A 22,079-nucleotide genomic window follows, 5' to 3' on the forward strand; every position below is an offset into this window, starting at 1 on the left:
GAGAGTCATCTAGGGATAGAAGGGGTATAGAGTGAAGGAGAGAGAGAGAAAAAACTTGGAGAGGTTGAGACATGGTGAGTTATGGATAGAGGAGAGTGGGTGACACAGACAGGAAGAGAGGGAGATAATGAGAGAGAGAGAGAGAGAGAGAGAGAGAGAGACAGACAGGAAGAGAGGGAGATAATGAGAGAGAGAGAGAGAGAGAGGGAGAGAGAGAGAGGTAAGAGTTTGGAACCGGGCAGATGGAGAACGAGAGAGAGATGGAGGGAGGGAGTGAAAGGAGGTAGGCAGTGACACTCCTCCGCCACAGCTGAGCAGCTCTCCCCAGAGAGACGGGAGCCAGACAAGCCCCTCTCTCTCCTCTCCTCTTCCTCTCTATCTATTTCTCCCTAACCCACTGACTCCCCATCACCCACACACACTCTCCACCTCAGACCCAGCCAGGCTAGCGTTAGAGTTAGACCCAGCCAGGCTAGCGTTAGAGTTAGACCCAGCCAGGCTAGCGTTAGAGTTAGACCCAGCCAGACTAGCGTTAGAGTTAGACCCAGCCAGGCTAGCGTTAGAGTTAGACCCAGTCAGGCTAGCGTTAGAGTTAGACCCAGCCAGGCTAGCGTGAGTTAGACCCAGCCAGGATAGCGTTAGAGTTAGACCCAGCCAGACTAGCGTTAGAGTTAAACCCAGCCAGGCTAGCGTTAGAGTCAGACCCAGCCAGACTAGCGTTAGAGTTAGACCCAGCCAGGCTAGCGTTAGAGTTAGACCCAGCCAGGCTAGCGTTAGAGTTAGACCCAGCCAGGCTAGCGTTAGAGTTAGACCCAGCCAGGATAGCGTTAGAGTTAGACCCAGCCAGGATAGCGTTAGAGTTAGACCCAGCCAGTCTAGCGTTAGAGTTAGACCCAGCCAGGCTAGCGTTAGAGTTAGACCCAGCCAGGCTAGCGTTAGAGTTAGACCCAGCCAGGATAGCGTTAGAGTTAGACCCAGCCAGGATAGCGTTAAGAGTTAGACCCAGCCAGGCTAGCGTTAGAGTTAGACCCAGCCAGGCTAGCGTTAGAGTTAGACCCAGCCAGGCTAGCGTTAGAGTTAGACCCAGCCAGGCTAGTGTTAGAGTTAGACCCAGCCAGGCTAGCGTTAGAGTTAGACCCAGCCAGGCTAGCGTTAGAGTTAGACCCAGCCAGGCTAGCGTTAGAGTTAGACCCAGCCAGGCTAGCGTTAGAGTTAGACCCAACCAGTCTAGCGTTAGAGTTGGACCCAGCCAGGCTAGCGTTAGAGTTAGACCCAGCCAGGCTAGCGTTAGAGTTAGACCCAGCCAGGCTAGCGTTAGAGTTAGACCCAACCAGGCTAGCGTTAGAGTTAGACCCAGCCAGGCTAGCGTTAGAGTTAGACCCAGCCAGGCTAGCGTTAGAGTTAGACCCAGCCAGGCTAGCGTTAAAGTTGGACCCAGCCAGGCTAGCGTTAGAGTTAGACCCAGCCAGGCTAGCGTTAGAGTTAGACCCAGCCAGGCTAGCGTTAGAGTTGGACCCAGCCAGGCTTGCGTTAGAGTTAGACCCAGCCAGGCTAGCGTTAGAGTTAGACCCAGCCAGGCTAGCGTTAGAGTTAGACCCAGCCAGACTAGCGTTAGAGTTAGACCCAGCCAGGCTGCCATGCTCGGGTGTGACTGCGACTGTCAAGCCGCCTCCAGCCCCAGATGATCTGGGAAGTGACGGACCGAATCAAGTTGTTCTACAGCGGTTCCCCAACCATCTTTTTAAGAACAAGAATCGCTCTTTTGTGCTTTTGTGGTACCAGACTTATGAATGTCTGGAATACAGTGTGCAGACAGATGTGGCATTCTGCTGTCCATGTAGGAGGTTTAACACATGACCAAGTGTCCATATAGGAGGTTTAACACGTGACCCAGTGTCCATGTAGGAGGTTTAACACGTGACCCAGTGTCCATATAGGAGGTTTAACACGTGACCCAGTGTCCATGTAGGAGGTTTAACACGTGACCCAGTGGACTCAACTTCTACAGTGGGAGGCTACTGGGTTTGGAAGCATGCTGCCCAGAAAGACAGGGGGCTCCACAAACACACAACATCATCAAAGGAACATTTAACTTGTGTTCTGAGGTGGAAGGAACCTGAGAGGTGCATCCACAGTGGCTACTTCTGATGTTGTAGGCAAGTTACATGTTGTGCTTCAGTGCTTTGCATATAAGTGCTTTGTGCAAAAAACCTTACCTCTATGTAACCGACGGCTTTAAATGCGGACTTTGTGGCATCTTTAGACTGGTCATAATCGCTGTTGATAGTTGAACATGATGAATCGCATCATTACGCATCGGTCATTACCTACTGTACAGTAGGTCTTATTCTCAAGTGCACTGATTGCGGTGCCAACTTCCCCCGTTTAGTCATTTTATCTTTTCTAATGTCAGTTCTTGACAACACCTCGTAAGTGCGCTTGAATTGGTGCCATTTGTCTAATAATTTAATGTTTGCATTATGAATGTGCCAGTTTGTTGCTCTCCTGCATTCGAATAGTTTTAGACTTAATTAGTAATAGGCCTACATGTAGGCCTATATTAAGTACAGCGGAGATCAATTTGGTTAGTATGCGACCTCAGTATAGATGTGTCAATGTTGCATGAATATAATAGCATATTGCGTTAATCAAAATACAATAAAAATATATATATTACAATTTGCCCCCCTCTCCAATTCATGTGCCCCCTTTAAGAATGAGGGCTGGAGACAGGCTTGTCTCCACCTCCACCACACACACACCTCTCTCTCTCTCTCTCTCTCTCTCTCTCTCTCTCTCTCTCTCTCAGTCTCACCTGATCCTGTCTGGCACCCTCTGTGTTTGGTTGCTGTCTGTCTGGCAGTTCCCCGCGTAGTGTTGCCCTCGTGCCGCCCCGTAGTCCCTCCGGAGGGCCATGGCCCCGTGGGTCAGCACCGACACCCCCTTGGCTATCCTCCTCCGCGGCTCGTCCCTCCAGCCCTGCGGCCGGATGGTGAACATGGCCTTGGGCAGACCCTCCAGACCCAGGCCTGAGAGTGCAGGCCCCACGGCGAACCACATGTGCGAGGGTCCGGCCTGACCCGAGGCCCAGGCTGCCTTGAAGATCAGCTCGGCCTCCTCCTGGGAGCAGTATAGGAGACGCACCTGGAGTTGAGGAGGGCGATGGGGGGAGGAGAGAGGGGGGAGAGGGGGGCAAAGGAGTAAAAGGGTAGTTAAAAGGGTCGCTTGACCAAAAGTCAAGGATTATCAGACATTCAATAGGAGGCGGCCAGAGGGTATGAGGGTAGGAGGGGCTGGATGGGAGGGTATGAGGGTAGGAGGGGCTGGATGGGAGGGTATGAGGGTAGGAGGGGCTGGATGGGAGGGTATGAGGTTAGGAGGGGCTGGATGGGAGGGTATGAGGGTAGGAGGGGCTGGATGGGAGGGTATGAGGGTAGGAGGGGCTGGATGGGAGGGTATGAGGGTAGGAGGGGCTGGATGGGAGGGTATGAGGGTAGGAGGGGCTGGATGGGAGGGTATGAGGGTAGGAGGGGCTGGATGGGAGGGTATGAGGGTAGGAGGGGCTGGATGGGAGGGTAGAGGGAGAGATGTTGCAGTTGGAAACCAAACCAAATTCAACCCCAAAAAACCTTTCAAACAGGTGACACTGCAGATCCCTCTGAGGCAGACTGGCATGGCATCTGGTGTGTAAATCCTGTGTAGATGTGCTATAAGCCACATCACCATGACGCCAGTCCCTCCCACTGCTCTGGGCCCGGGGCCCACAGGCCTTTATACCACAGATGGCCAGATATCCACTCACACTAAACTGGGCTTAAGCACTTCAGGCTTTCCAAGTAAGAAAATGCCCGAGTATTTCTGGAGCCGGCCGACCGTCCTGAGATAGTCCTGATGGGGAATCCGAGGGTCAGAGTCGGAATATTGAATTTCCTGGTTTATCTCTACGCAAGGCCCCTCCGTAAAAAACCTCAATTCAATAAAATCGAAATAAACGAGGCGAGGTGAAATGTTCAGCCATTTCTTGGCATTACATCATCGCAGGTCCTCTCGTTTATAATCGCCGAAGGACATTGACAGAACCGTGAGCAAAGAGGCGGGGAGAGAGGGCGAGGAGAGAGAGAAGGTGTGAAAGAGAAAATGGAGAGAGGCATGGGGGGGGCTGGCGTGCTACTGCCAACTAAATGGATGTCCTCTTCCTCTGGGACATCACATCCACAGATAGTAAACCATAGTCCAGGATGAATCTGGGCTGCCGGTTCTAAGACATGAAGGTGCTGATAGAGACCACGGTTTGAATTCCCCACCCCGTCTTGATGAAGAATCATGCTGTGCTGTTCTCCCGTCTCGTCTGACATGTTTTCTGCTTTTGTTGAGCACAAGTGACAGAAGGAGAGTGGAAGCCCCACCTGGTGGTGTAGTTATTGCACCAGCGACAAAGAAAAAAAAAAGGAAAATCTAAAGGGTGTGAAAGGAGGCGGCTCCCCCGTAGCACATGTCAAAACAACACCCAGCAAACCACTGAGAGTCAACAACCATGTGAGTAAACAGCCATATGAACATACAGCCTCGAGAGTAAACAACCATGTGAGTAAACACCCAAGAGTAAACAACCATGTGAATAAACAACCGAGAGTTAACAACCATGTGAGTAAACAACCACAAGAGTAAACAAGCATGAGAGTAAACAACCATGTGAGTAAACACCCAAGACTAAACAACCATGTGAATAAACAACCGAGAGTTAACAACCATGTGAGTAAACAACCACGAGAGTAAACAACCATGAGAGTAAAAGACCATGTGAGTAAACAACCATGTGAGTAAACAACCATGAGAGTAAGCAACCATGATTGTAAAAAACAATGGCCCTTATTTATGAAAGGAGCGCAGATCCAATCGTAGATATGATGGTACGACAGCTTCCATGTGTGATCTACCAAACATCCGTATGCCATCGTACAAATCCCATCGTACGGATGATCAGGCGTTGATAAATGTGGCGGATGAAAAAATCGTTATTTAAATATCACGCCCCTACACATTCTGGAGATACAAAATACAGCCAAAACGAGAAGTTCTATTTCTATTTCTATCTCAACAGCGACGTGGGACATCCATGCTGCTTCCGCTGCATGGGGCCGCAGCACGCCAAGGCGGGTCTGGTTCCGTCTCCTGACTGCCAGCCCTGCGCTCTTCTTGAGCCTCTGGAGAGGCCTCACCTCACGATCCTGTACCCACAGAGGGCAGCTCAGATGTGGGTGATGAGGTTGGTGTACCTCCTCAGCAGCCGGTGCCGATGCTGTCCCTCCCGCCATCTGAAGACGAAGATGGCTCTGACATCGACGAACACTCAGCCTCAGAAGCCACAGATGCGAGCGGTTCGTCTTCCAGTGGGCCCGGGCCTGGGTCCTTCCACCGCGACCTCCCGAAGCTGCTGGAGAGAGCAGCGCATCATCTTGATGTTCCCCTCACGGAGGCTATGGCTGTGACGGGGCTGCCTCTCTGGAGCTAGGGTCTCCTCCAAGCCTGCACCTCGTCTCCTCCAAGCCTGCACCTCGTCTCCTCCAAGCCTGCACCTCGTCTCTTCCAAGCCTGCACCTTGTCTCCTCCAAGCCTGCACCTCGTCTCCTCCAAGCCTGCACCTCGTCTCTTCCAAGCCTGCACCTCATCTCCTCCAAGCCTGTACCGCCTCTCCTCCAAGCCTGCACCTCGTCTCCTCCAAGCCTGCACCTTGTCTCCTCCAAGCCTGTACCTCGTCTCCTCCAAGCCTGCACCTCGTCTCCTCCAAGTCTGCACCTCGTCTCCTCCAAGCCTGCACCTCGTCTCCTCCAAGCCTGCACCTCGTCTCCTCCAAGCCTGCACCTCGTCTCCTCCAAGCCTGCACCTCGTCTCCTCTAAGCCTGGACCTCGTCTCCTCCAAGCCTGCACCTCGTCTCCTCTAAGCCTGGACCTCGTCTCCTCTAAGCCTGGACCTCGTCTCCTCTAAGCCTGCACCTCGTCTCCTCTAAGCCTGCACCTCGTCTCCTCCAAGCATGCACCTCGTCTCCTCTAAGCCTGCACCTCGTCTCCTCCAAGCCTGCCCCTCGTCTCCTCCAAGCCTGTACCGCCTCTCCTCCAAGCCTGTACCTCGTCTCCTCCAAGCCTGCACCTCGTCTCCTCTAAGCCTGCACCTCGTCTACTCCAAGCCTGGACCTTGACTCCTCCAAGCCTGGACCTTGACTCCTCCAAGCCTGCACCTCGTCTCCTCCAAGCCTGTACCTCGTCTCCTCCAAGCCTGCACCTCGTCTCCTCTAAGCCTGCACCTCGTCTACTCCAAGCCTGGACCTTGACTCCTCCAAGCCTGGACCTTGACTCCTCCAAGCCTGCACCTCGTCTCCTCCAAGCCTGCACCTCGTCTCCTCCAAGCCTGCACCTTGTCTCCTCCAAGCCTGCACCTTGTCTCCTCCAAGCCTGCACATTGTCTCCTCCAAGCCTGCACATTGTCTCCTCCAAGCCTGCACCTTGTCTCCTCCCGACGATGCGTGAACTGGAGACATTCATGTAAGGGGGATGGGGTCAGGCTGCATCACAGAGCTCCACTATGTCCCTTCGTGAGAGCTACAAGAGTGGCCGGCTGGAATGAAGTGATGATGACTGTCTCTCTGGCGCTGGAACCCGACTTTGCCGTTGTCGTTGTGCCTGGCTCCTCTGCCTGGGGTTCGGCCAGAAAACCATCCATGTCTGATCCCAAGGACAAGACTACTCTGTTGCTGTTGCTGCCAGTTTGTCCAGGAGTCGGGCCCCTTTTCCTTGGAAGTGGAGCAGAGAGTAGAGATGGCTGAAGCTCCAGGGCCATTGCCCAGCTTGTGAGAATGTGACTGGATGGCTTGTGACTGGATGGCTTGTGACTGACTGGATGGCTTGTGACTGACTGGATGGCTTGTGACTGACTGGATGGCTAAAAATGTCCTCCAGCTAAATGAGAGCAAGGGCAAACTCATCCTGTTCGGTCCCCCTTCAGCCGTCGCCCGGGTAACGGACGGCCTGGGAGATCTGACCGCCCTGATGAAGCCTCAGGTCAGGAACCTGTGAGATCTGACCGCCCTGTTGGAACCTGGGAGTGGTGTTTGACCCTGACGACCCTGAGGTTCAGCAGACAGGTGAGCACAGTGGTGAAATCATGCTTTTTCCAACTCTGCCTCATCGCCAAGATCAAGCCCTTCCTCTCCTTCCAAGAACTCCACAGACTCATCATCCTGCTTGTGTTCTCCAGACTGGACTACTGTAACTCTCGGTACACCGGGATCTCAGAGGGAACAATCTCTCGCCTCCAGCTGGTGCAGAATGCCACGGCCAGGCTACTGAAGGGCACCAAGAGGAGAGAACACATCTCTCCAGTCCTGGCCTCCCTCCATTGGCTCCCGGTGTGACAGAGAGTACAGTTCAAAAGTAGCAAACGGCCATGCTGTAGCTCCTTTGCACAGAGAAAAGGGGGAGGGCATGCTTGTGAGTATGATAGGGCCCAGCCATTCAGAGCTCCGGTCCCATCGGAAAGCTCTGATGCCTCCGGTTCGAGCTGCAGTGTCTTCCCCTGCTACAGTATATTAGCAGACGTGACAACCGCCAGTCTCACGTTGTGGCTGGGAAAGGTATTTTGTTCAACCAGCTCCGCCTTTTCATTACTGCCCTGTGTGAATGTGTCACAACCCTTGTGGTACGACTGCCGGCGGGACCTAGTCTAGCGCTCTCCCATCCAGCGGCGGTCATTAACTCGAATCGAGCAACAGCACCTTTCCCTGTTGGTTTGACAGGTAGACTGGCTGCACGTTTGATGAGCAGAGTGTAATCTCGGGGTTGTTGTGTCCTCGGTTTGAGCGGCGGCATGTGTTCCTGCTTCTACAGCAGATAAAACATTCCCCCGTTTCCCCGGGGACGGACGGTGTGTCAGTAGCCTCATCTAGCTGTGCAAATGAGCGAGCGAGGCTCCGCGTCTCTGATGTTTTTAACACTGACGTTCAGCTTTCATTAAACAGTAGGCCTGCTGTGAATGACGGCGTTCTCACTCTATCTCACGTGCATGAGTCGACTAGCTCACAAGTAGCCACTCTGCACAATGTCCATGCTTTGTCTGGACCTGGTGTTTCTCTGGTGCCAGCGCAGTGAATGCCTTGTCAGCCCCAGCTAGATAAGCAAATGAGATGACAAGGTTCCGAAGAAATGTTGTGAATTACAGCGTTCTCATTCTCTCTCACAACGCGCATGAGCTGGTTAGCTCACACACAGCTGTTCTAGCTAGCACCAGCCTGTCATGTAGCTAGCACCAGCCTGTCATGTAGCTAGCACCAGCCTGACATGTAGCTAGCACCAGCCTGTCATGTAGCTAGCACCAGCCTGACATGTAGCTAGCACCAGCCTGTCATGTAGCTAGCACCAGCCTGGCATGTAGCTAGCACCAGCCTGGCATGTAGCTAGCACCAGCCAGTGACTCACGAAACAAGCCAAGAGGGGGTAGTTTGATAAACCGATCACATTTCAAGAATCCACATAGTTACGTTCTCGCTTGAACTGTTAACATTTCAATAGTGAATGGCACCCGGCGTACGTATACGACAGTTGAGCAATTGCGGAGGACGAGGCATGACAACCCGTGACATCAGCGTCAGCGGCTCATATATGAACCCAGTGGCTGGCGGCGGAGGTAACGCTTCAAAGACTTTTCCCAACTCCCAACGCAAGCTACGCGAGCAACGCGATGCAACTGAACCATAACGACCATATCAAAATCATGGCACGACGGTGTTAGAGAGGGACGTGCTCCTCAGCCTCGGAATCCGCCCGCTCCACGACGCCACTAAACTGACCCCCAAACCACGGACCGGAGAGGACATCACGGGCAGCAGGCAGCAGAACGCACCAAAACACAAACATGAGCACGGAACGCAAGAGCAGAGAACGCGGAAACAGCGAGCGCGCAGATACGAGCGATCAGCAGTAATGGCAAAAGCGAACAATGACATGTTTTGAGAGCTTAAATACATGCGCTCTGCGAGCTGAACCAATGCTATGACAGCTGACAGTCAGCTGGTGGGTTGCGTCATACGGGGTGTGACTGATTAGCCTCTGCCGATTAGCCCGGCATTCACATCCGTGCCTCGCCTGAAGTTACGTCGGAGACTGCATTTTTACAATTTTATCTTAAGGGGTAGTTCACACATGTAAATTCATACAATCAAACGGCGTGCGAGCTGAGCAGCTTCCTTGTTGGGGAATTGTGCAGCCTATCCAAAAACCATTGCACATTGCTGTCAATTTGAGAATTATTAATAATAATAATAATAATAATACATCTTTATCTTACATTGGCTCCCGGTGTGACAGAGAGTACAGTTCAAAAGTAGCAAACGGCCATGCTGTAGCTCCTTTGCACAGAGAAAAGGGGGAGGGCATGCTTGTGAGTATGATAGGGCCCAGCCATTCAGAGCTCCGGTCCCATCGGAAAGCTCTGATGCCTCCGGTTCGAGCTGCAGTGTCTTCCCCTGCTACAGTATATTAGCAGACGTGACAACCGCCAGTCTCACGTTGTGGCTGGGAAAGGTATTTTGTTCAACCAGCTCCGCCTTTTCATTACTGCCCTGTGTGAATGTGTCACAACCCTTGTGGTACGACTGCCGGCGGGACCTAGTCTAGCGCTCTCCCATCCAGCGGCGGTCATTAACTCGAATCGAGCAACAGCACCTTTCCCTGTTGGTTTGACAGGTAGACTGGCTGCACGTTTGATGAGCAGAGTGTAATCTCGGGGTTATTGTGTCCTCGGTTTGAGCGGCGGCATGTGTTCCTGCTTCTACAGCAGATAAAACATTCCCCCGTTTCCCCGGGGACGGACGGTGTGTCAGTAGCCTCATCTAGCTGTGCAAATGAGCGAGCGAGGCTCCGCGTCTCTGATGTTTTTAACACTGACGTTCAGCTTTCATTAAACAGTAGGCCTGCTGTGAATGACGGCGTTCTCACTCTATCTCACGTGCATGAGTCGACTAGCTCACAAGTAGCCACTCTGCACAATGTCCATGCTTTGTCTGGACCTGGTGTTTCTCTGGTGCCAGCGCAGTGAATGCCTTGTCAGCCCCAGCTAGATAAGCAAATGAGATGACAAGGTTCCCAAGAAATGTTGTGAATTACAGCGTTCTCATTCTCTCTCACAACGCGCATGAGCTGGTTAGCTCACACACAGCTGTTCTAGCTAGCACCAGCCTGTCATGTAGCTAGCACCAGCCTGTCATGTAGCTAGCACCAGCCTGACATGTAGCTAGCACCAGCCTGTCATGTAGCTAGCACCAGCCTGACATGTAGCTAGCACCAGCCTGTCATGTAGCTAGCACCAGCCTGGCATGTAGCTAGCACCAGCCTGGCATGTAGCTAGCACCAGCCAGTGACTCACGAAACAAGCCAAGAGGGGGTAGTTTGATAAACCGATCACATTTCAAGAATCCACATAGTTACGTTCTCGCTTGAACTGTTAACATTTCAATAGTGAATGGCACCCGGCGTACGTATACGACAGTTGAGCAATTGCGGAGGACGAGGCATGACAACCCGTGACATCAGCGGCTCATATATGAACCCAGTGGCTGGCGGCGGAGGTAACGCTTCAAAGACTTTTCCCAACTCCCAACGCAAGCTACGCGAGCAACGCGATGCAACTGAACCATAACGACCATATCAAAATCATGGCACGACGGTGTTAGAGAGGGACGTGCTCCTCAGCCTCGGAATCCGCCCGCTCCACGACGCCACTAAACTGACCCCCAAACCACGGACCGGAGAGGACATCACGGGCAGCAGGCAGCAGAACGCACCAAAACACAAACATGAGCACGGAACGCAAGAGCAGAGAACGCGGAAACAGCGAGCGCGCAGATACGAGCGATCAGCAGTAATGGCAAAAGCGAACAATGACATGTTTTGAGAGCTTAAATACATGCGCTCTGCGAGCTGAACCAATGCTATGACAGCTGACAGTCAGCTGGTGGGTTGCGTCATACGGGGTGTGACTGATTAGCCTCTGCCGATTAGCCCGGCATTCACATCCGTGCCTCGCCTGAAGTTACGTTGGAGACTGCATTTTTACAATTTTATCTTAAGGGGTAGTTCACACATGTAAATTCATACAATCAAACGGCGTGCGAGCTGAGCAGCTTCCTTGTTGGGGAATTGTGCAGCCTATCCAAAAACCATTGCACATTGCTGTCAATTTGAGAATTATTAATAATAATAATAATAATAATACATCTTTATCTTACCTTCCATGCAGAAAAGATGTATTATTGTGACAATAAATATAAAAAGTTACAAAATCTCAAATTAAAGCTAGCATCTGTGTTAATGTAAAATATCCTATTTCAACCAGGCCTATAGAAACTGGTGCGCATCAGGTTAATAGCCTACCTTGCTCACCCACTCCCCTCACCTCAGAGCAGGACATTACTGATGTGACTGTCCCCCTCCCCTCACCTCAGAGCAGGCATTACTGATGTGACTGTCCCTCTCCCCTCACCTCAGAGCAGACATTACTGATGTGACTGTCCCACTCCCCTCACCTCAGAGCATTACTGATGTGACTGTCCCACTCCCCTCACCTCAGAGCAGACATTACTGATGTGACTGTCCCCCTCCCCTCACCTCAGAGCATTACTGATGTGACTGTCCCACTCCCCTCACCTCTGAGCATTACTGATGTGACTGTCCCCCTCACCCTCACCTCAGAGCATTACTGATGTGACTGTCCCACTCCCCTCACCTCAGAGCATTACTGATGTGACTGTCCCACTCCCCTCACCTCAGAGCATTACTGATGTGACTGTCCCACTCCCCTCACCTCAGAGCAGGACATTACTGATGTGACTGTCCCACTCCCCTCACCTCAGAGCAGGACATTACTGATGTGACTGTCCCCCTCACCTCAGAGCATTACTGATGTGACTGTCCCCCTCACCTCAGAGCAGGCATTACTGATGTGACTGTCAAAGCTCTAATTTAAATAAGTGACTGAATCCTACTCGTTGCTTTTCATTTGTTCATTTTGATGTAACAGATTTTTTTTTCATTTTAAGACTTGTAGGTTCAAAATGAAAACGAAATTACTCTTACACCAAAAACCTGTTTACCCCGTTGCTTGCAAACAATTGGAAAATACCCATTTATGTTAGAGATATACGACACATACTGTACAGTACTGTAGAAGAGGCCTTTACAGAATATAATATTTTGCCATAGGGTCGGCTACAAATGTTATTCACCTCACCCGAAAGCGTAGTTCCTAGTACGTTGTAGATCAGCATGGCAATAAACAGATTCTGGTTCTGATATATTTCTAAGTGATGAACAGGCCTATGTGGCTGCAGTTAGATGTCAGTCAGAATCACTCATAAAAATTCTCAAACTTGCTACCCAGTCTGTGACTTGACGTGAGATTTGGTTGCAGTCTCCACACACGTCCAGATTGATAAATGTCAAACTTGATGTGGAAATGAAAGACAGGAGGAAAGAGATTGATTGATTGAAAATAAAAAAGAAAGATGTACTGTAGAAGCAGGGCTGCCAACTATAATGCATCTGGTGTGAGACTCCTGCTTCTGGCTTCTGCCTCACATTGAAATATGAGGCAGAAATATGAGGCCGTTTCCAGAAACGTATTGCAGCGCTGTGCTGTACGAGCGCGAGCATGCAACGCTCTCCTGCCAGCCGGTTGGTCAGAGTAGGCGACCTGGCGGTTAGCCCCACCCCCTCCTCACCTGAGCCTCGTTGTCCTTCAGCGTTCTGCGGGTGCGCGCTCCCCCAGGGTCGTCCGTCACGTTCAGGACCACCACGCTCTTCTTCTCCCAGCCAATGAACGAGCCATCCGTCATGCCCTCCACCATGGACAGGAAGTCCTCGTAGCCGTGGTATCGGGTGGTGACCACGGAGAAGGAGGTCCAGTCGTACTCCTCTAGCACCTCGAAGATGACCTCCAGCTGCAGGGCTGTGGAGCAGCTGAACTGGAGGTAGATGGAGCCACTCTCCTGCAGATGAATAACAATGTGTTGATACATTATCTCTTCATCCATCCATCCATCCATCCATCCAACCATCCCTCCATCCATCCATCCATCCATCCATCCGGCTTTGAGAGCTTGGTACAGTGCCATTTCGACTATGCCATACCATAACCCATGCACCTCAAGGTAAGATAGTGTCCCTGAGAGCATGAAAAGCAAACTGCACAGAACAAACTAGTTAGGCTTCTCCTGAACCTCCCAGCAGGTACCCATCCCATTAAGAGTCTCAGTGTCTCTGCTCAAAATGAGCATCATATTGTTACGTCTGTGTGTATGTTGTGCTCTCCCTGCCCTGTTGTGTCTGTCTGTGTGTTCACCTGTGTGATTCCTGTCGTCCAATCATCTGGCCCCCTGGCCCCTATACTGTATATATACCCAGTCTTGTGTTGTGTTGGAGATAGAAGGGGGGGATAGCTTGCTTCTGTGTAATTTATGTTTGGGTCCTGGGTCCCCCTGTCTCTCCAACAGAAGGGCTAGGTAAGATACCCTGGGGTTTACATCTTTCATCACGTAGGTAACTTTATGTCTAAACACACTAGGTTAGAGCGAGCGGGTCACCTGGGGTATGTAGCAGATAGGTAAGGTTCCCGGCAGGTTAGTTAGCTAGCTGTTTGTGTTAGTAGGCTAGGCTAGGTTAGAGGTGCAGGTGCAGTGTTAATTTCGTTGACGAGAACTATGACGAAAACTATTCGTCAACGACATTTTTTGGGTTATCGTGACGAGACGATAACTAAATAAAAATGAATGTATGATGACTAAAACTATGACTATATAGCACTATATAGCACCCCCCCACCCCCGGCTAACGTTACCGTATTAGCTAAAACTAATGTAAACTAAACGAATGTGTTTCTGAAATACTTCAAATATAATACAAGCTAAAATAAACCAGTGTTTCACGTAGGTTTGTGGCGGGGGAGAACTGAAGTGTCTGATCATTGCAACGCTAACGTTAGTGGCTAGCTAATGTTGGGCACAGGTTAGCTAGCAACAAGTGGGGCTATGCTTGTGGCGGCTGGCGGGGGTATCTAGCGTTAGCTAGTCTGGGTTAGCTAGTCTGGGTTAGCTAGTCTGGGTTAGCTAGTCTGGGTAAGCTAGCTAAGCAACTACTGCTGCTGTCTAATGTTATACTGTAGCTAGATCATGGATGTATTAATAGAACTGGATACAGCCACTCCATTACCTGACTGCTATCAACAATGAAGCCCTATTGAACCGCGCCATCTTGGCAAATTTGTAGTCATTTCACCATTTCCGGTGACTTTTGTACTTGCGCAGTTGAGCTTTTCTGTCCTACGCGCGTCCACGTCCAACGTTGGCGTTGACCGCTTCTAGCTATCGAATGGCCGACTGGTGTAAGATGGATAGCCTAACGTTAGAGAGATAAATGTAGTCTATGGTTATGTTAATAAAGCTGACAATGATGTTGTAACATGCATGCAGCACTGCCGATCTGAACGATTGATTCATTATTACCATGGATCGGTATTGGGATGGATCGGTATTGGGATTGATCAAGGGCGAATGTGAAATAGCAGCCACAAACTCAGCGGGTTATCCGAGATGCGGTAGCCGCGGCCAAAGCTCCTGCTGGCGGGGAGTGAAGCTCTTCAACTCGCCGGTCACTGGCTCCCTGGAGGAATTTAGCCTGGCTGCAATAACGTTATCGCGAACGGAATGAATACCTTCTACTAGCAAACAAAACATGTTCAGCTATAATTAACCTGTTAAAACTAAGATGCCTGGATGAAAAAATAATTTCTCCAATGGATATATTTTACAAAAACAGGTTAATATGCAAGCCGGTTTTCATTGCTAAATCAAAGCGGGGAGAGCCGGGAACGTGCGTGGACGCGCGTCGGACAGAAAAGCTCAACTGCGCAAGTACAAAAGTCACCGGAAATAGCAAAATGACTACAAATCTAGCCAAGATGGCGCGGTTCAATAGGCCTTCACTTTAGATTTCGAATCCTGGGGGCTTGAGCTAGATGGATAAGACACGAACAGTTAGCTACCTGGCGCCACCATAGCCCCTCTCCTCCCCATAGCCCCTCTCCTCCCATAGCCCCTCTCCTCCCCATAGCCCCTCTCCTCCTCATAGCCCCTCTCCTCCCCATAGCCCCTCTCCTCCCATAGCCCCTCTCCTCCCCATAGCCCCTCTCCTCCTCATAGCCCCTCTCCTCCCCATAGCCCCTCTCCTCCCCATAGCCCCTCTCCTCCTCATAGCCCCTCTCCTCCCCATAGCCCCTCTCCTCCCCATAGCCCCTCTCCTCCTCATAGCCCCTCTCCTCCCCATAGCCCCTCTCCTCCTCATAGCCCCTCTCCTCCCCATAGCCCCTCTCCTCCGGTGTGACGTTAGCTAGCCTGTGCCTGATGTTAGCTAGCCTGACTAGCCAACTAGTGCTGACATGATAATGTTATAGCTTGCTATATCAGGCACAAACACAGTTAGGTTAGAGGTGCAGGTGAGGTAGGGCTCTGTGTCTGTAGTCTGTGGTCTGTTTGTGTCTGTAGGCTAGGCTAGGTTAGAGGTGCAGGTGAGGTAGGGTCTGTTTGAGTCTAGGCTAGGCTAGGTTAGAGGTGCAGGTGAGGTAGGGTCTGTTTGAGTCTCTAGGCTAGGTTAGAGGTGTAGGTGAGGTAGGGTCTGTTTGAGTCTCTAGGCTAGGCTAGGTTAGAGGTGTAGGTGAGGTAGGGTCTGTGTCTCTAGGCTAGGCTAGGTTAGAGGTGTAGGTGAGGTAGGGTCTGTTTGTGTCTCTAGGCTAGGCTAGGTTAGAGGTGTAGGTGAGGTAGGGTCTGTTTGAGTCTCTAGGCTAGGCTAGGTTAGAGGTGCAGGTGAGGTAGGGTCTGTTTGAGTCTCTAGGCTAGGCTAGGCTAGGTTAGAGGTGCAGGTGAGGTAGGGTCTGTTTGAGTCTCTAGGCTAGGCTAGGCTAGGTTAGAGGTGTAGGTGAGGTAGGGTCTGTTTGAGTCTCTAGGCTAGGCTAGGTTAGAGGTGCAGGTGAGGTAGGGTCTGTTTGAGTCTAGGCTAGGCTAGGTTAGAGGTGTAGGTGAGGTAGGGTCTGTTTGAGTCTCTAGGCTAGGTTAGAGGTGTAGGTGAGGTAGGGTCTGTTTGAGTCTCTAGGCTAGGCTAGGTTAGAGGTGTAGGTGAGGTAGGGTCTGTTTGAGTCTCTAGGCTAGGCTAGGTTAGAGGTGTAGGTGAGGTAGGGTCTGTTTGAGTCTCTAGGCTAGGTTAGAGGTGCAGGTGAGGTAGGGTCTGTTTGAGTCTCTAGGCTAGGCTAGGTTAGAGGTGTAGGTGAGGTAGGGTCTGTTTGAGTCTCTAGGCTAGGCTAGGTTAGAGGTGTAGGTCAGGTAGGGTCTGTTTGAGTCTCTAGGCTAGGCTAGGTTAGAGGTGCAGGTGAGGTAGGGTCTGTTTGAGTCTCTAGGCTAGGTTAGAGGTGTAGGTCAGGTAGGGTCTGTTTGAGTCTCTAGGCTAGGCTAGGTTAGAGGTGCAGGTGAGGTAGGGTCTGTTTGAGTATCTAGGCTTGGCTAGGTTAGAGGTGTAGGTGAGGTAGGGTCTGTTTGAGTCTCTAGGCTAGGCTAGGTTAGAGGTGCAGGTGAGGTAGGGTCTGTTTGAGTCTCTAGGCTAGGCTAGGTTAGAGGTGTAGGTCAGGTAGGGTCTGTTTGAGTCTCTAGGCTAGGCTAGGTTAGAGGTGTAGGTGAGGTAGGGTCTGTTTGAGTCTCTAGGCTAGGTTAGAGGTGCAGGTGAGGTAGGGTCTGTTTGAGTCTCTAGGCTAGGCTAGGTTAGAGGTGCAGGTGAGGTAGGGTCTGTTTGAGTCTCTAGGCTAGGCTAGGTTAGAGGTGCAGGTGAGGTAGGGTCTGTTTGAGTCTCTAAGCTAGGCTAGGTTAGAGGTGTAGGTGAGGTAGGGTCTGTTTGAGTATCTAGGCTTGGCTAGGTTAGAGGTGTAGGTGAGGTAGGGTCTGTTTGAGTCTCTAGGCTAGGCTAGGTTAGAGGTGCAGGTGAGGTAGGGTCTGTTTGAGTCTCTAGGCTAGGCTAGGTTAGAGGTGTAGGTGAGGTAGGGTCTGTTTGAGTCTCTAGGCTAGGCTAGGTTAGAGGTGTAGGTGAGGTAGGGTCTGTTTGAGTCTCTAGGCTAGGCTAGGTTAGAGGTGCAGGTGAGGTAGGGTCTGTTTGGTTTAGTGATGCTCACAGCCCTTCCCCCACCCTCTGTTGGACCTGTCCCAGGAAGTTTCTTGTTTGTATTGTTGTGTATGTTAGGGTTAGGGTTATTTTGTGTATGTTAGGGTTAGGGTTATTGTTGTTTATCTTTATGTGTGTACTTTTACCCTGTCCTGTCTATTTGTTCATTACATTATTCCAGAATATTCTCTATACTGTATAATTGAGCACGTGAGCGTGTGAATAAATCATTTTCTTTTAACAGTTTGGTTGTCAGTGTGGCAGTATTTGAGCACCACACTTCGGCTAGGTATCCCATCTACCAGCAGTGTGAGCATACAGGTATCCCATCTACCAGCAGTGTGAGCATACAGGTATCCCATCTACCAGCAGTGTGAGCATACAGGTATCCCATCTACCAGCAGTGTGAGCATACAGGTATCCCATCTACCAGCAGTGTGAGCATACAGGTATCCCATCTACCAGCAGTGTGAGCATACAGGTATCCCATCTACCAGCAGTGTGAGCATACAGGTATCCCATCTACCAGCAGTGTGAGCATACAGGCTCGTTACATGCCCCCCCCCCCCTCCCCTAGACTACATCTGAGGGAGGTTTGTAACACATATAAATAAGATATCTCTGGGGAGGTTTCCAAATATTTTAGAAATAATTTAAATTGCATCAACCATAACCATAATCCCTCCACTAGAGGGAGCGGGACCAATATAATCCTCTACAGATTTAAGCTCTTTTATTATTTGATGTATTATTCAACTGCAGCATTATGGAACCGTCTGCTCAACTGACCACTGGGCTTCCTTCCTTGTAGTGTGTAATATTTTGTTGTTAAATATATTCATGCAGTGTAACTATTATGATAATGTCTCTGGGTTAGGGTTAGGGGTTAGGGGTTAGGGTTAGGGGTTAAGGTTAGGGTTAGGGTGTTGCACATCCTGCTTGCCTGAAGGGGTTAGGGTTAGGGGTTAGGGGTTAGGGGTCAGGGGTCAGGGGTTAGGGTTAGGGTTAGGGGTTAGGGGTTAGGGGTTAGGGTTAGGGGTCAGGGGTTAGGGGTTAGGGGTTAGGGTTAGGGTGTTGCACATCCTGCTTGCCTGAAGAGGACCACAATGGAAATAAGTGGGCAGACTTTACTATGTTTTTAATCCTCATCAGAATGGTTTTAATGAATGCCCAATTAGGAAAGCAATGTATTTCAATATTCGTTCAAATAAAAAACCCATCCATCCATCCATCCAGCTCAATCTGTCTGGCATATGCACTGAGAACATGGTTATTTTGGCAACATTATTTAAAACATACACAGACCTTGACTTCAAATAAATGTATTACATTGTTGACTACGTTATCCAATTTTAAAGTCTCTTGAAGCTCATTCCATCCTCTAGCACAATAACTAAAAGCAGTGTAATTTGGTTTTGACTAAAAGCTTCATAAAATAAAATAAAACACTCTACAGTATGGATAAGAGGCAGCTATTTTTCCTCAGGTTGTCTGATGAGACGGTGAATCCACAGCTCCGTACAGACAGGGCAGGATAGCACAGCCAGGCTCCTAGCCCCATCCATCAGGGCAGGATAGCACAGCCCCATCCATCAGGGCAGGATAGCACAGCCCCATCCATCAGGGCAGGATAGCACAGCCCCATCCATCAGGGCAGGATAGCACAGCCCCATCCATCAGGGCAGGATAGCACAGCCCCATCCATCAGGGCAGGATAGCACAGCCCCATCCATCAGGGCAGGATAGCACAGCCTCATCCATCAGGGCAGGATAGCACAGCCAGGCTCCTAGCCCCATCCATCAGCCCACTTACTGTACAGTTACAGTGCTACAGTACAATGTTAAAAATGCAGTGCTGCTATTTCTTGAGCTGCTGCAGTCATATAAATTATCATCAGGGCCGCGGGGCCAGGAGAGGCTTGGGTGGGGGTCAGCAGGGCCAGGAGAGGCTTGGGTGGGGGTCAGCAGGGCCACGGGGCCAGGAGAGGCTTGGGTGGGTTACCAGGGCCAGGAGAGGCTTGGGTGGGCGTCAGCAGGGCCACAGGGCCAGGAGAGGCTTGGGTGGGCGTCAGCAGGGCCACGGGGCCAGGAGAGGCTTGGGTGGGGGTCAGCAGGGCCACAGGGCCAGGAGAGGCTTGGGTGGGCGTCAGCAGGGCCACAGGGCCAGGAGAGGCTTGGGTGGGCGTCAGCAGGGCCACAGGGCCAGGAGAGGCTTGGGTGGGTTACCAGGGCCAGGAGAGGCTTGGGTGGGTTACCAGGGCCAGGAGAGGCTTGGGTGGGGGTCAGCAGGGCCACGGGGCCAGGAGAGGCTTGGGTGGGTTACCAGGGCCAGGAGAGGCTTGGGTGGGTTACCAGGGCCAGGAGAGGCTTGGGTGGGCGTCAGCACTCACTTTGCCAGCTTCACAGCAGGATTTGCACAAAAATAGGTCAAGAATCAAACACGCTACAGGCCCAGGGGTTTATACCACCAGGGACTGAGAGGAGGAGGAGAGGAGAGGAGAGGAGAGGAGAGGAGAGGAGAGGAGAGGAGAGGAGAGGAGAGGAGAGGAGAGGAGAGGAGAGGAGGAGATGGGGGAGGAGGGGAGAGGATAGGAGAGGAGAGGAGGGGAGGGGAGGGGAAGGCAATAATAAAGGGGAAGAGAGGAGAAGAAACAAGAGGAGATGAGCAGACATGAGAAGAGATGAGAGGAGATGAGAAGAGAAGAGAGGAGATGAGAGGAGATGAGAAGAGAGGAGATGAGAGGAGAAGAGAGGAGATGAGAGGAGATGAGAGGAGAAGAGAAAAAGGAGAGGTGGTGGGTGTAGAGTAGAGGGGAGGAGACGAGGGGAGAGGAGATGAAACGAGGGGAGAGGAGAAGAGACGAGGGGAGAGGAGAGGAAACAAGGGGAGAGGAGACGAGGTGAGAGGAGAGGAGACGAGGGGAGAGGAGAGGAGATGAGGGGAGAGGAGAGGAAACGAGGGGAGAGGAGAGGAGACGAGGGGAGAGGAGAGGAAATGAGGGGAGAGGAGAGGAAATGAGGGGAGAGGAGAGGAAACGCGGGGAGAGGAGAGGAGACGAGGGGAGAGGAGAGGAGATGAGGGGAGAGGTGAGGCGAAGAAAATATTTGCAGGTAAGCCCTTACAGAAGCGCCTCCTAGGCAGAACAGAGCACAGCAGACAAACAGCAAATCCACTTTCTGAGCACTAAAGCAGCTCTTTATTCCCTGCTACTGATTCTGACACCAAAGAAACAAGTGTAACATCCTCTCCACAATCAGTGACTCACTCATTAGTAGGGAGAAGCAGCAGCAGAACTCCAACTCTATAGTTGTACAACCAGACAAATAACAAGATAAACATCGCTATTTATAAACACAACATTGATTTGTTTTCAGTCCATTAAGAAACCCAACAGACCACATTGCAGCAACCTGTGCTACAATGTAGTTCAAAAGACCAGCCTCCCACTTCTTGAAATGCAGTCTCTCTCTCTACCCTCTTCCTTCCAGACGATCACTGAAATCTAGTTTAATATGACTAAATTGGTAACAGCTGCTAAGAGGAGCGATTGAATTTCCTCAAGGCGGAATTGAAGGATGTATTATAAGAGAGATGGATGAACGCTGCAATTATAGTGACAACTGCACCGTGTCTTCATGTGTCTTCGTGTGTCTTCCTGTGTCTTCCTGTGTCTTCCTGTGTCTTCCTGTGTCTTCATGTGTCTTCGTGATAATGACTTTGAGTTAAACTTTGACTTTGGGGTAGATTCTGGAGTTGTCAGCATCGCCAGTCAGGCTGCTGTAATTTGGGCTAATATTGATAACAGAACCAGCCTGCAAGCACCAGGGACCAGCCTGCAAGCACCAGGGACCAGCCTGCAAGCACCAGGGACCAGCCTGCAAGCACCAGGGACCAGCCTGCAAGCACCAGGGACCAGCCTGCAAGCACCAGGGACCAGCCTGCAAGCACCAGGGACCAGCCTGCAAGCACCAGCGACCAGCCTGCAAGCACCAGGAATCAGCCTGCAAGCACCAGGGACCAGCCTGCAAGCACCAGGAACCAGCCTGCAAGGCCCCATCCTGTCTGCAGTTAGCGTACCTTGAGGTCACCTTATAAAAGCGTACGGCGGAGCCGGTCTCAGACAGAGCGTCTCAGACAGAGCGTCTCAGACAGAGCGTCTCAGACAGAGCGTCTGGCTCTAGTTAGCGTACCTGCGGTTCTCTGCCCAGGCCGGCCCCTCCTCCCACAGCCACCACGGGCACCCCCGTCTGGGCGGAGACGAACTCCAGCATGGGGGCCAGCGGGGCCCTGTTGGGGGGCAGGGGCCTCTCCTCTTCGAACACCAGTCCCTGGAGCGGCGTGGTGGCCAGCAGGTCACACAGCTGCAGCAGCAGGCTCCCGGGGCTGCTCTCGTTCACCGTCAGCCAGATCACGTTGGCGGCGCCCGACGGAGTCATGACCGACTCCCCCACCAGGGCGGCCAGCGCAGAGGACGACAGCGTCGTGGCCAACTGGGATCCGCCCGGCGACGTCACCGATGACGACGAGGCCCCCCTCCCGGGAGGAGAAGGCCCCCCCGGCCCGCCCGTGGCCCCGCCCCCTGGTCCCCCGCCGCCAACCGTCTCCGGAAGCAGGGAGGAGCCCGAGTGGACCACGGCAATGTTGACGCCGCCAGAGACGCCCGAGTCCCTCTCTCTCTCCCGGGGGCGGAGCAGGAGGGGAGGGGAGGAGCGGGCGGGCCCCGTGCAGGCCAGCACAGCCAATAGGAGGGAGAGGGCGGGCTTGGCCGCCATGGGGGTCCGGGATCAGTGGGAGGAAGAGCAGGAGGAGGCGACAGCGGCTGAAGGTGATTCGCACA

The 22,079-nt window shown here is 51.8% G+C and overlaps 1 protein-coding gene across 1 annotated transcript in view; it reads right to left on the reverse strand.

The window, feature by feature from the left end:
* The window catches only part of LOC311328849 (uncharacterized protein), a gene marked incomplete at its 3' end in the record, with an annotated part of 36,030 nt that extends 14,346 nt beyond the window's left edge, over positions 1-21,684 (reverse strand). Inside the window, 3 exon segments of the mRNA XM_084462755.1 lie at positions 2,833-3,144; positions 12,768-13,034; positions 21,433-21,684. Coding sequence (XP_084318881.1) covers positions 2,833-3,144; positions 12,768-13,034; positions 21,433-21,678 — 825 coding nt within the window. The 5' untranslated portion in view covers positions 21,679-21,684.
* Between the last annotated feature and the right edge of the window lie 395 nt (positions 21,685-22,079).

This window comes from Borostomias antarcticus (assembly GCF_949987555.1).
Source record: "Borostomias antarcticus genome assembly, contig: scaffold_195, whole genome shotgun sequence".
Classification (NCBI taxonomy): Eukaryota; Metazoa; Chordata; class Actinopteri; order Stomiiformes; family Stomiidae; genus Borostomias; species Borostomias antarcticus.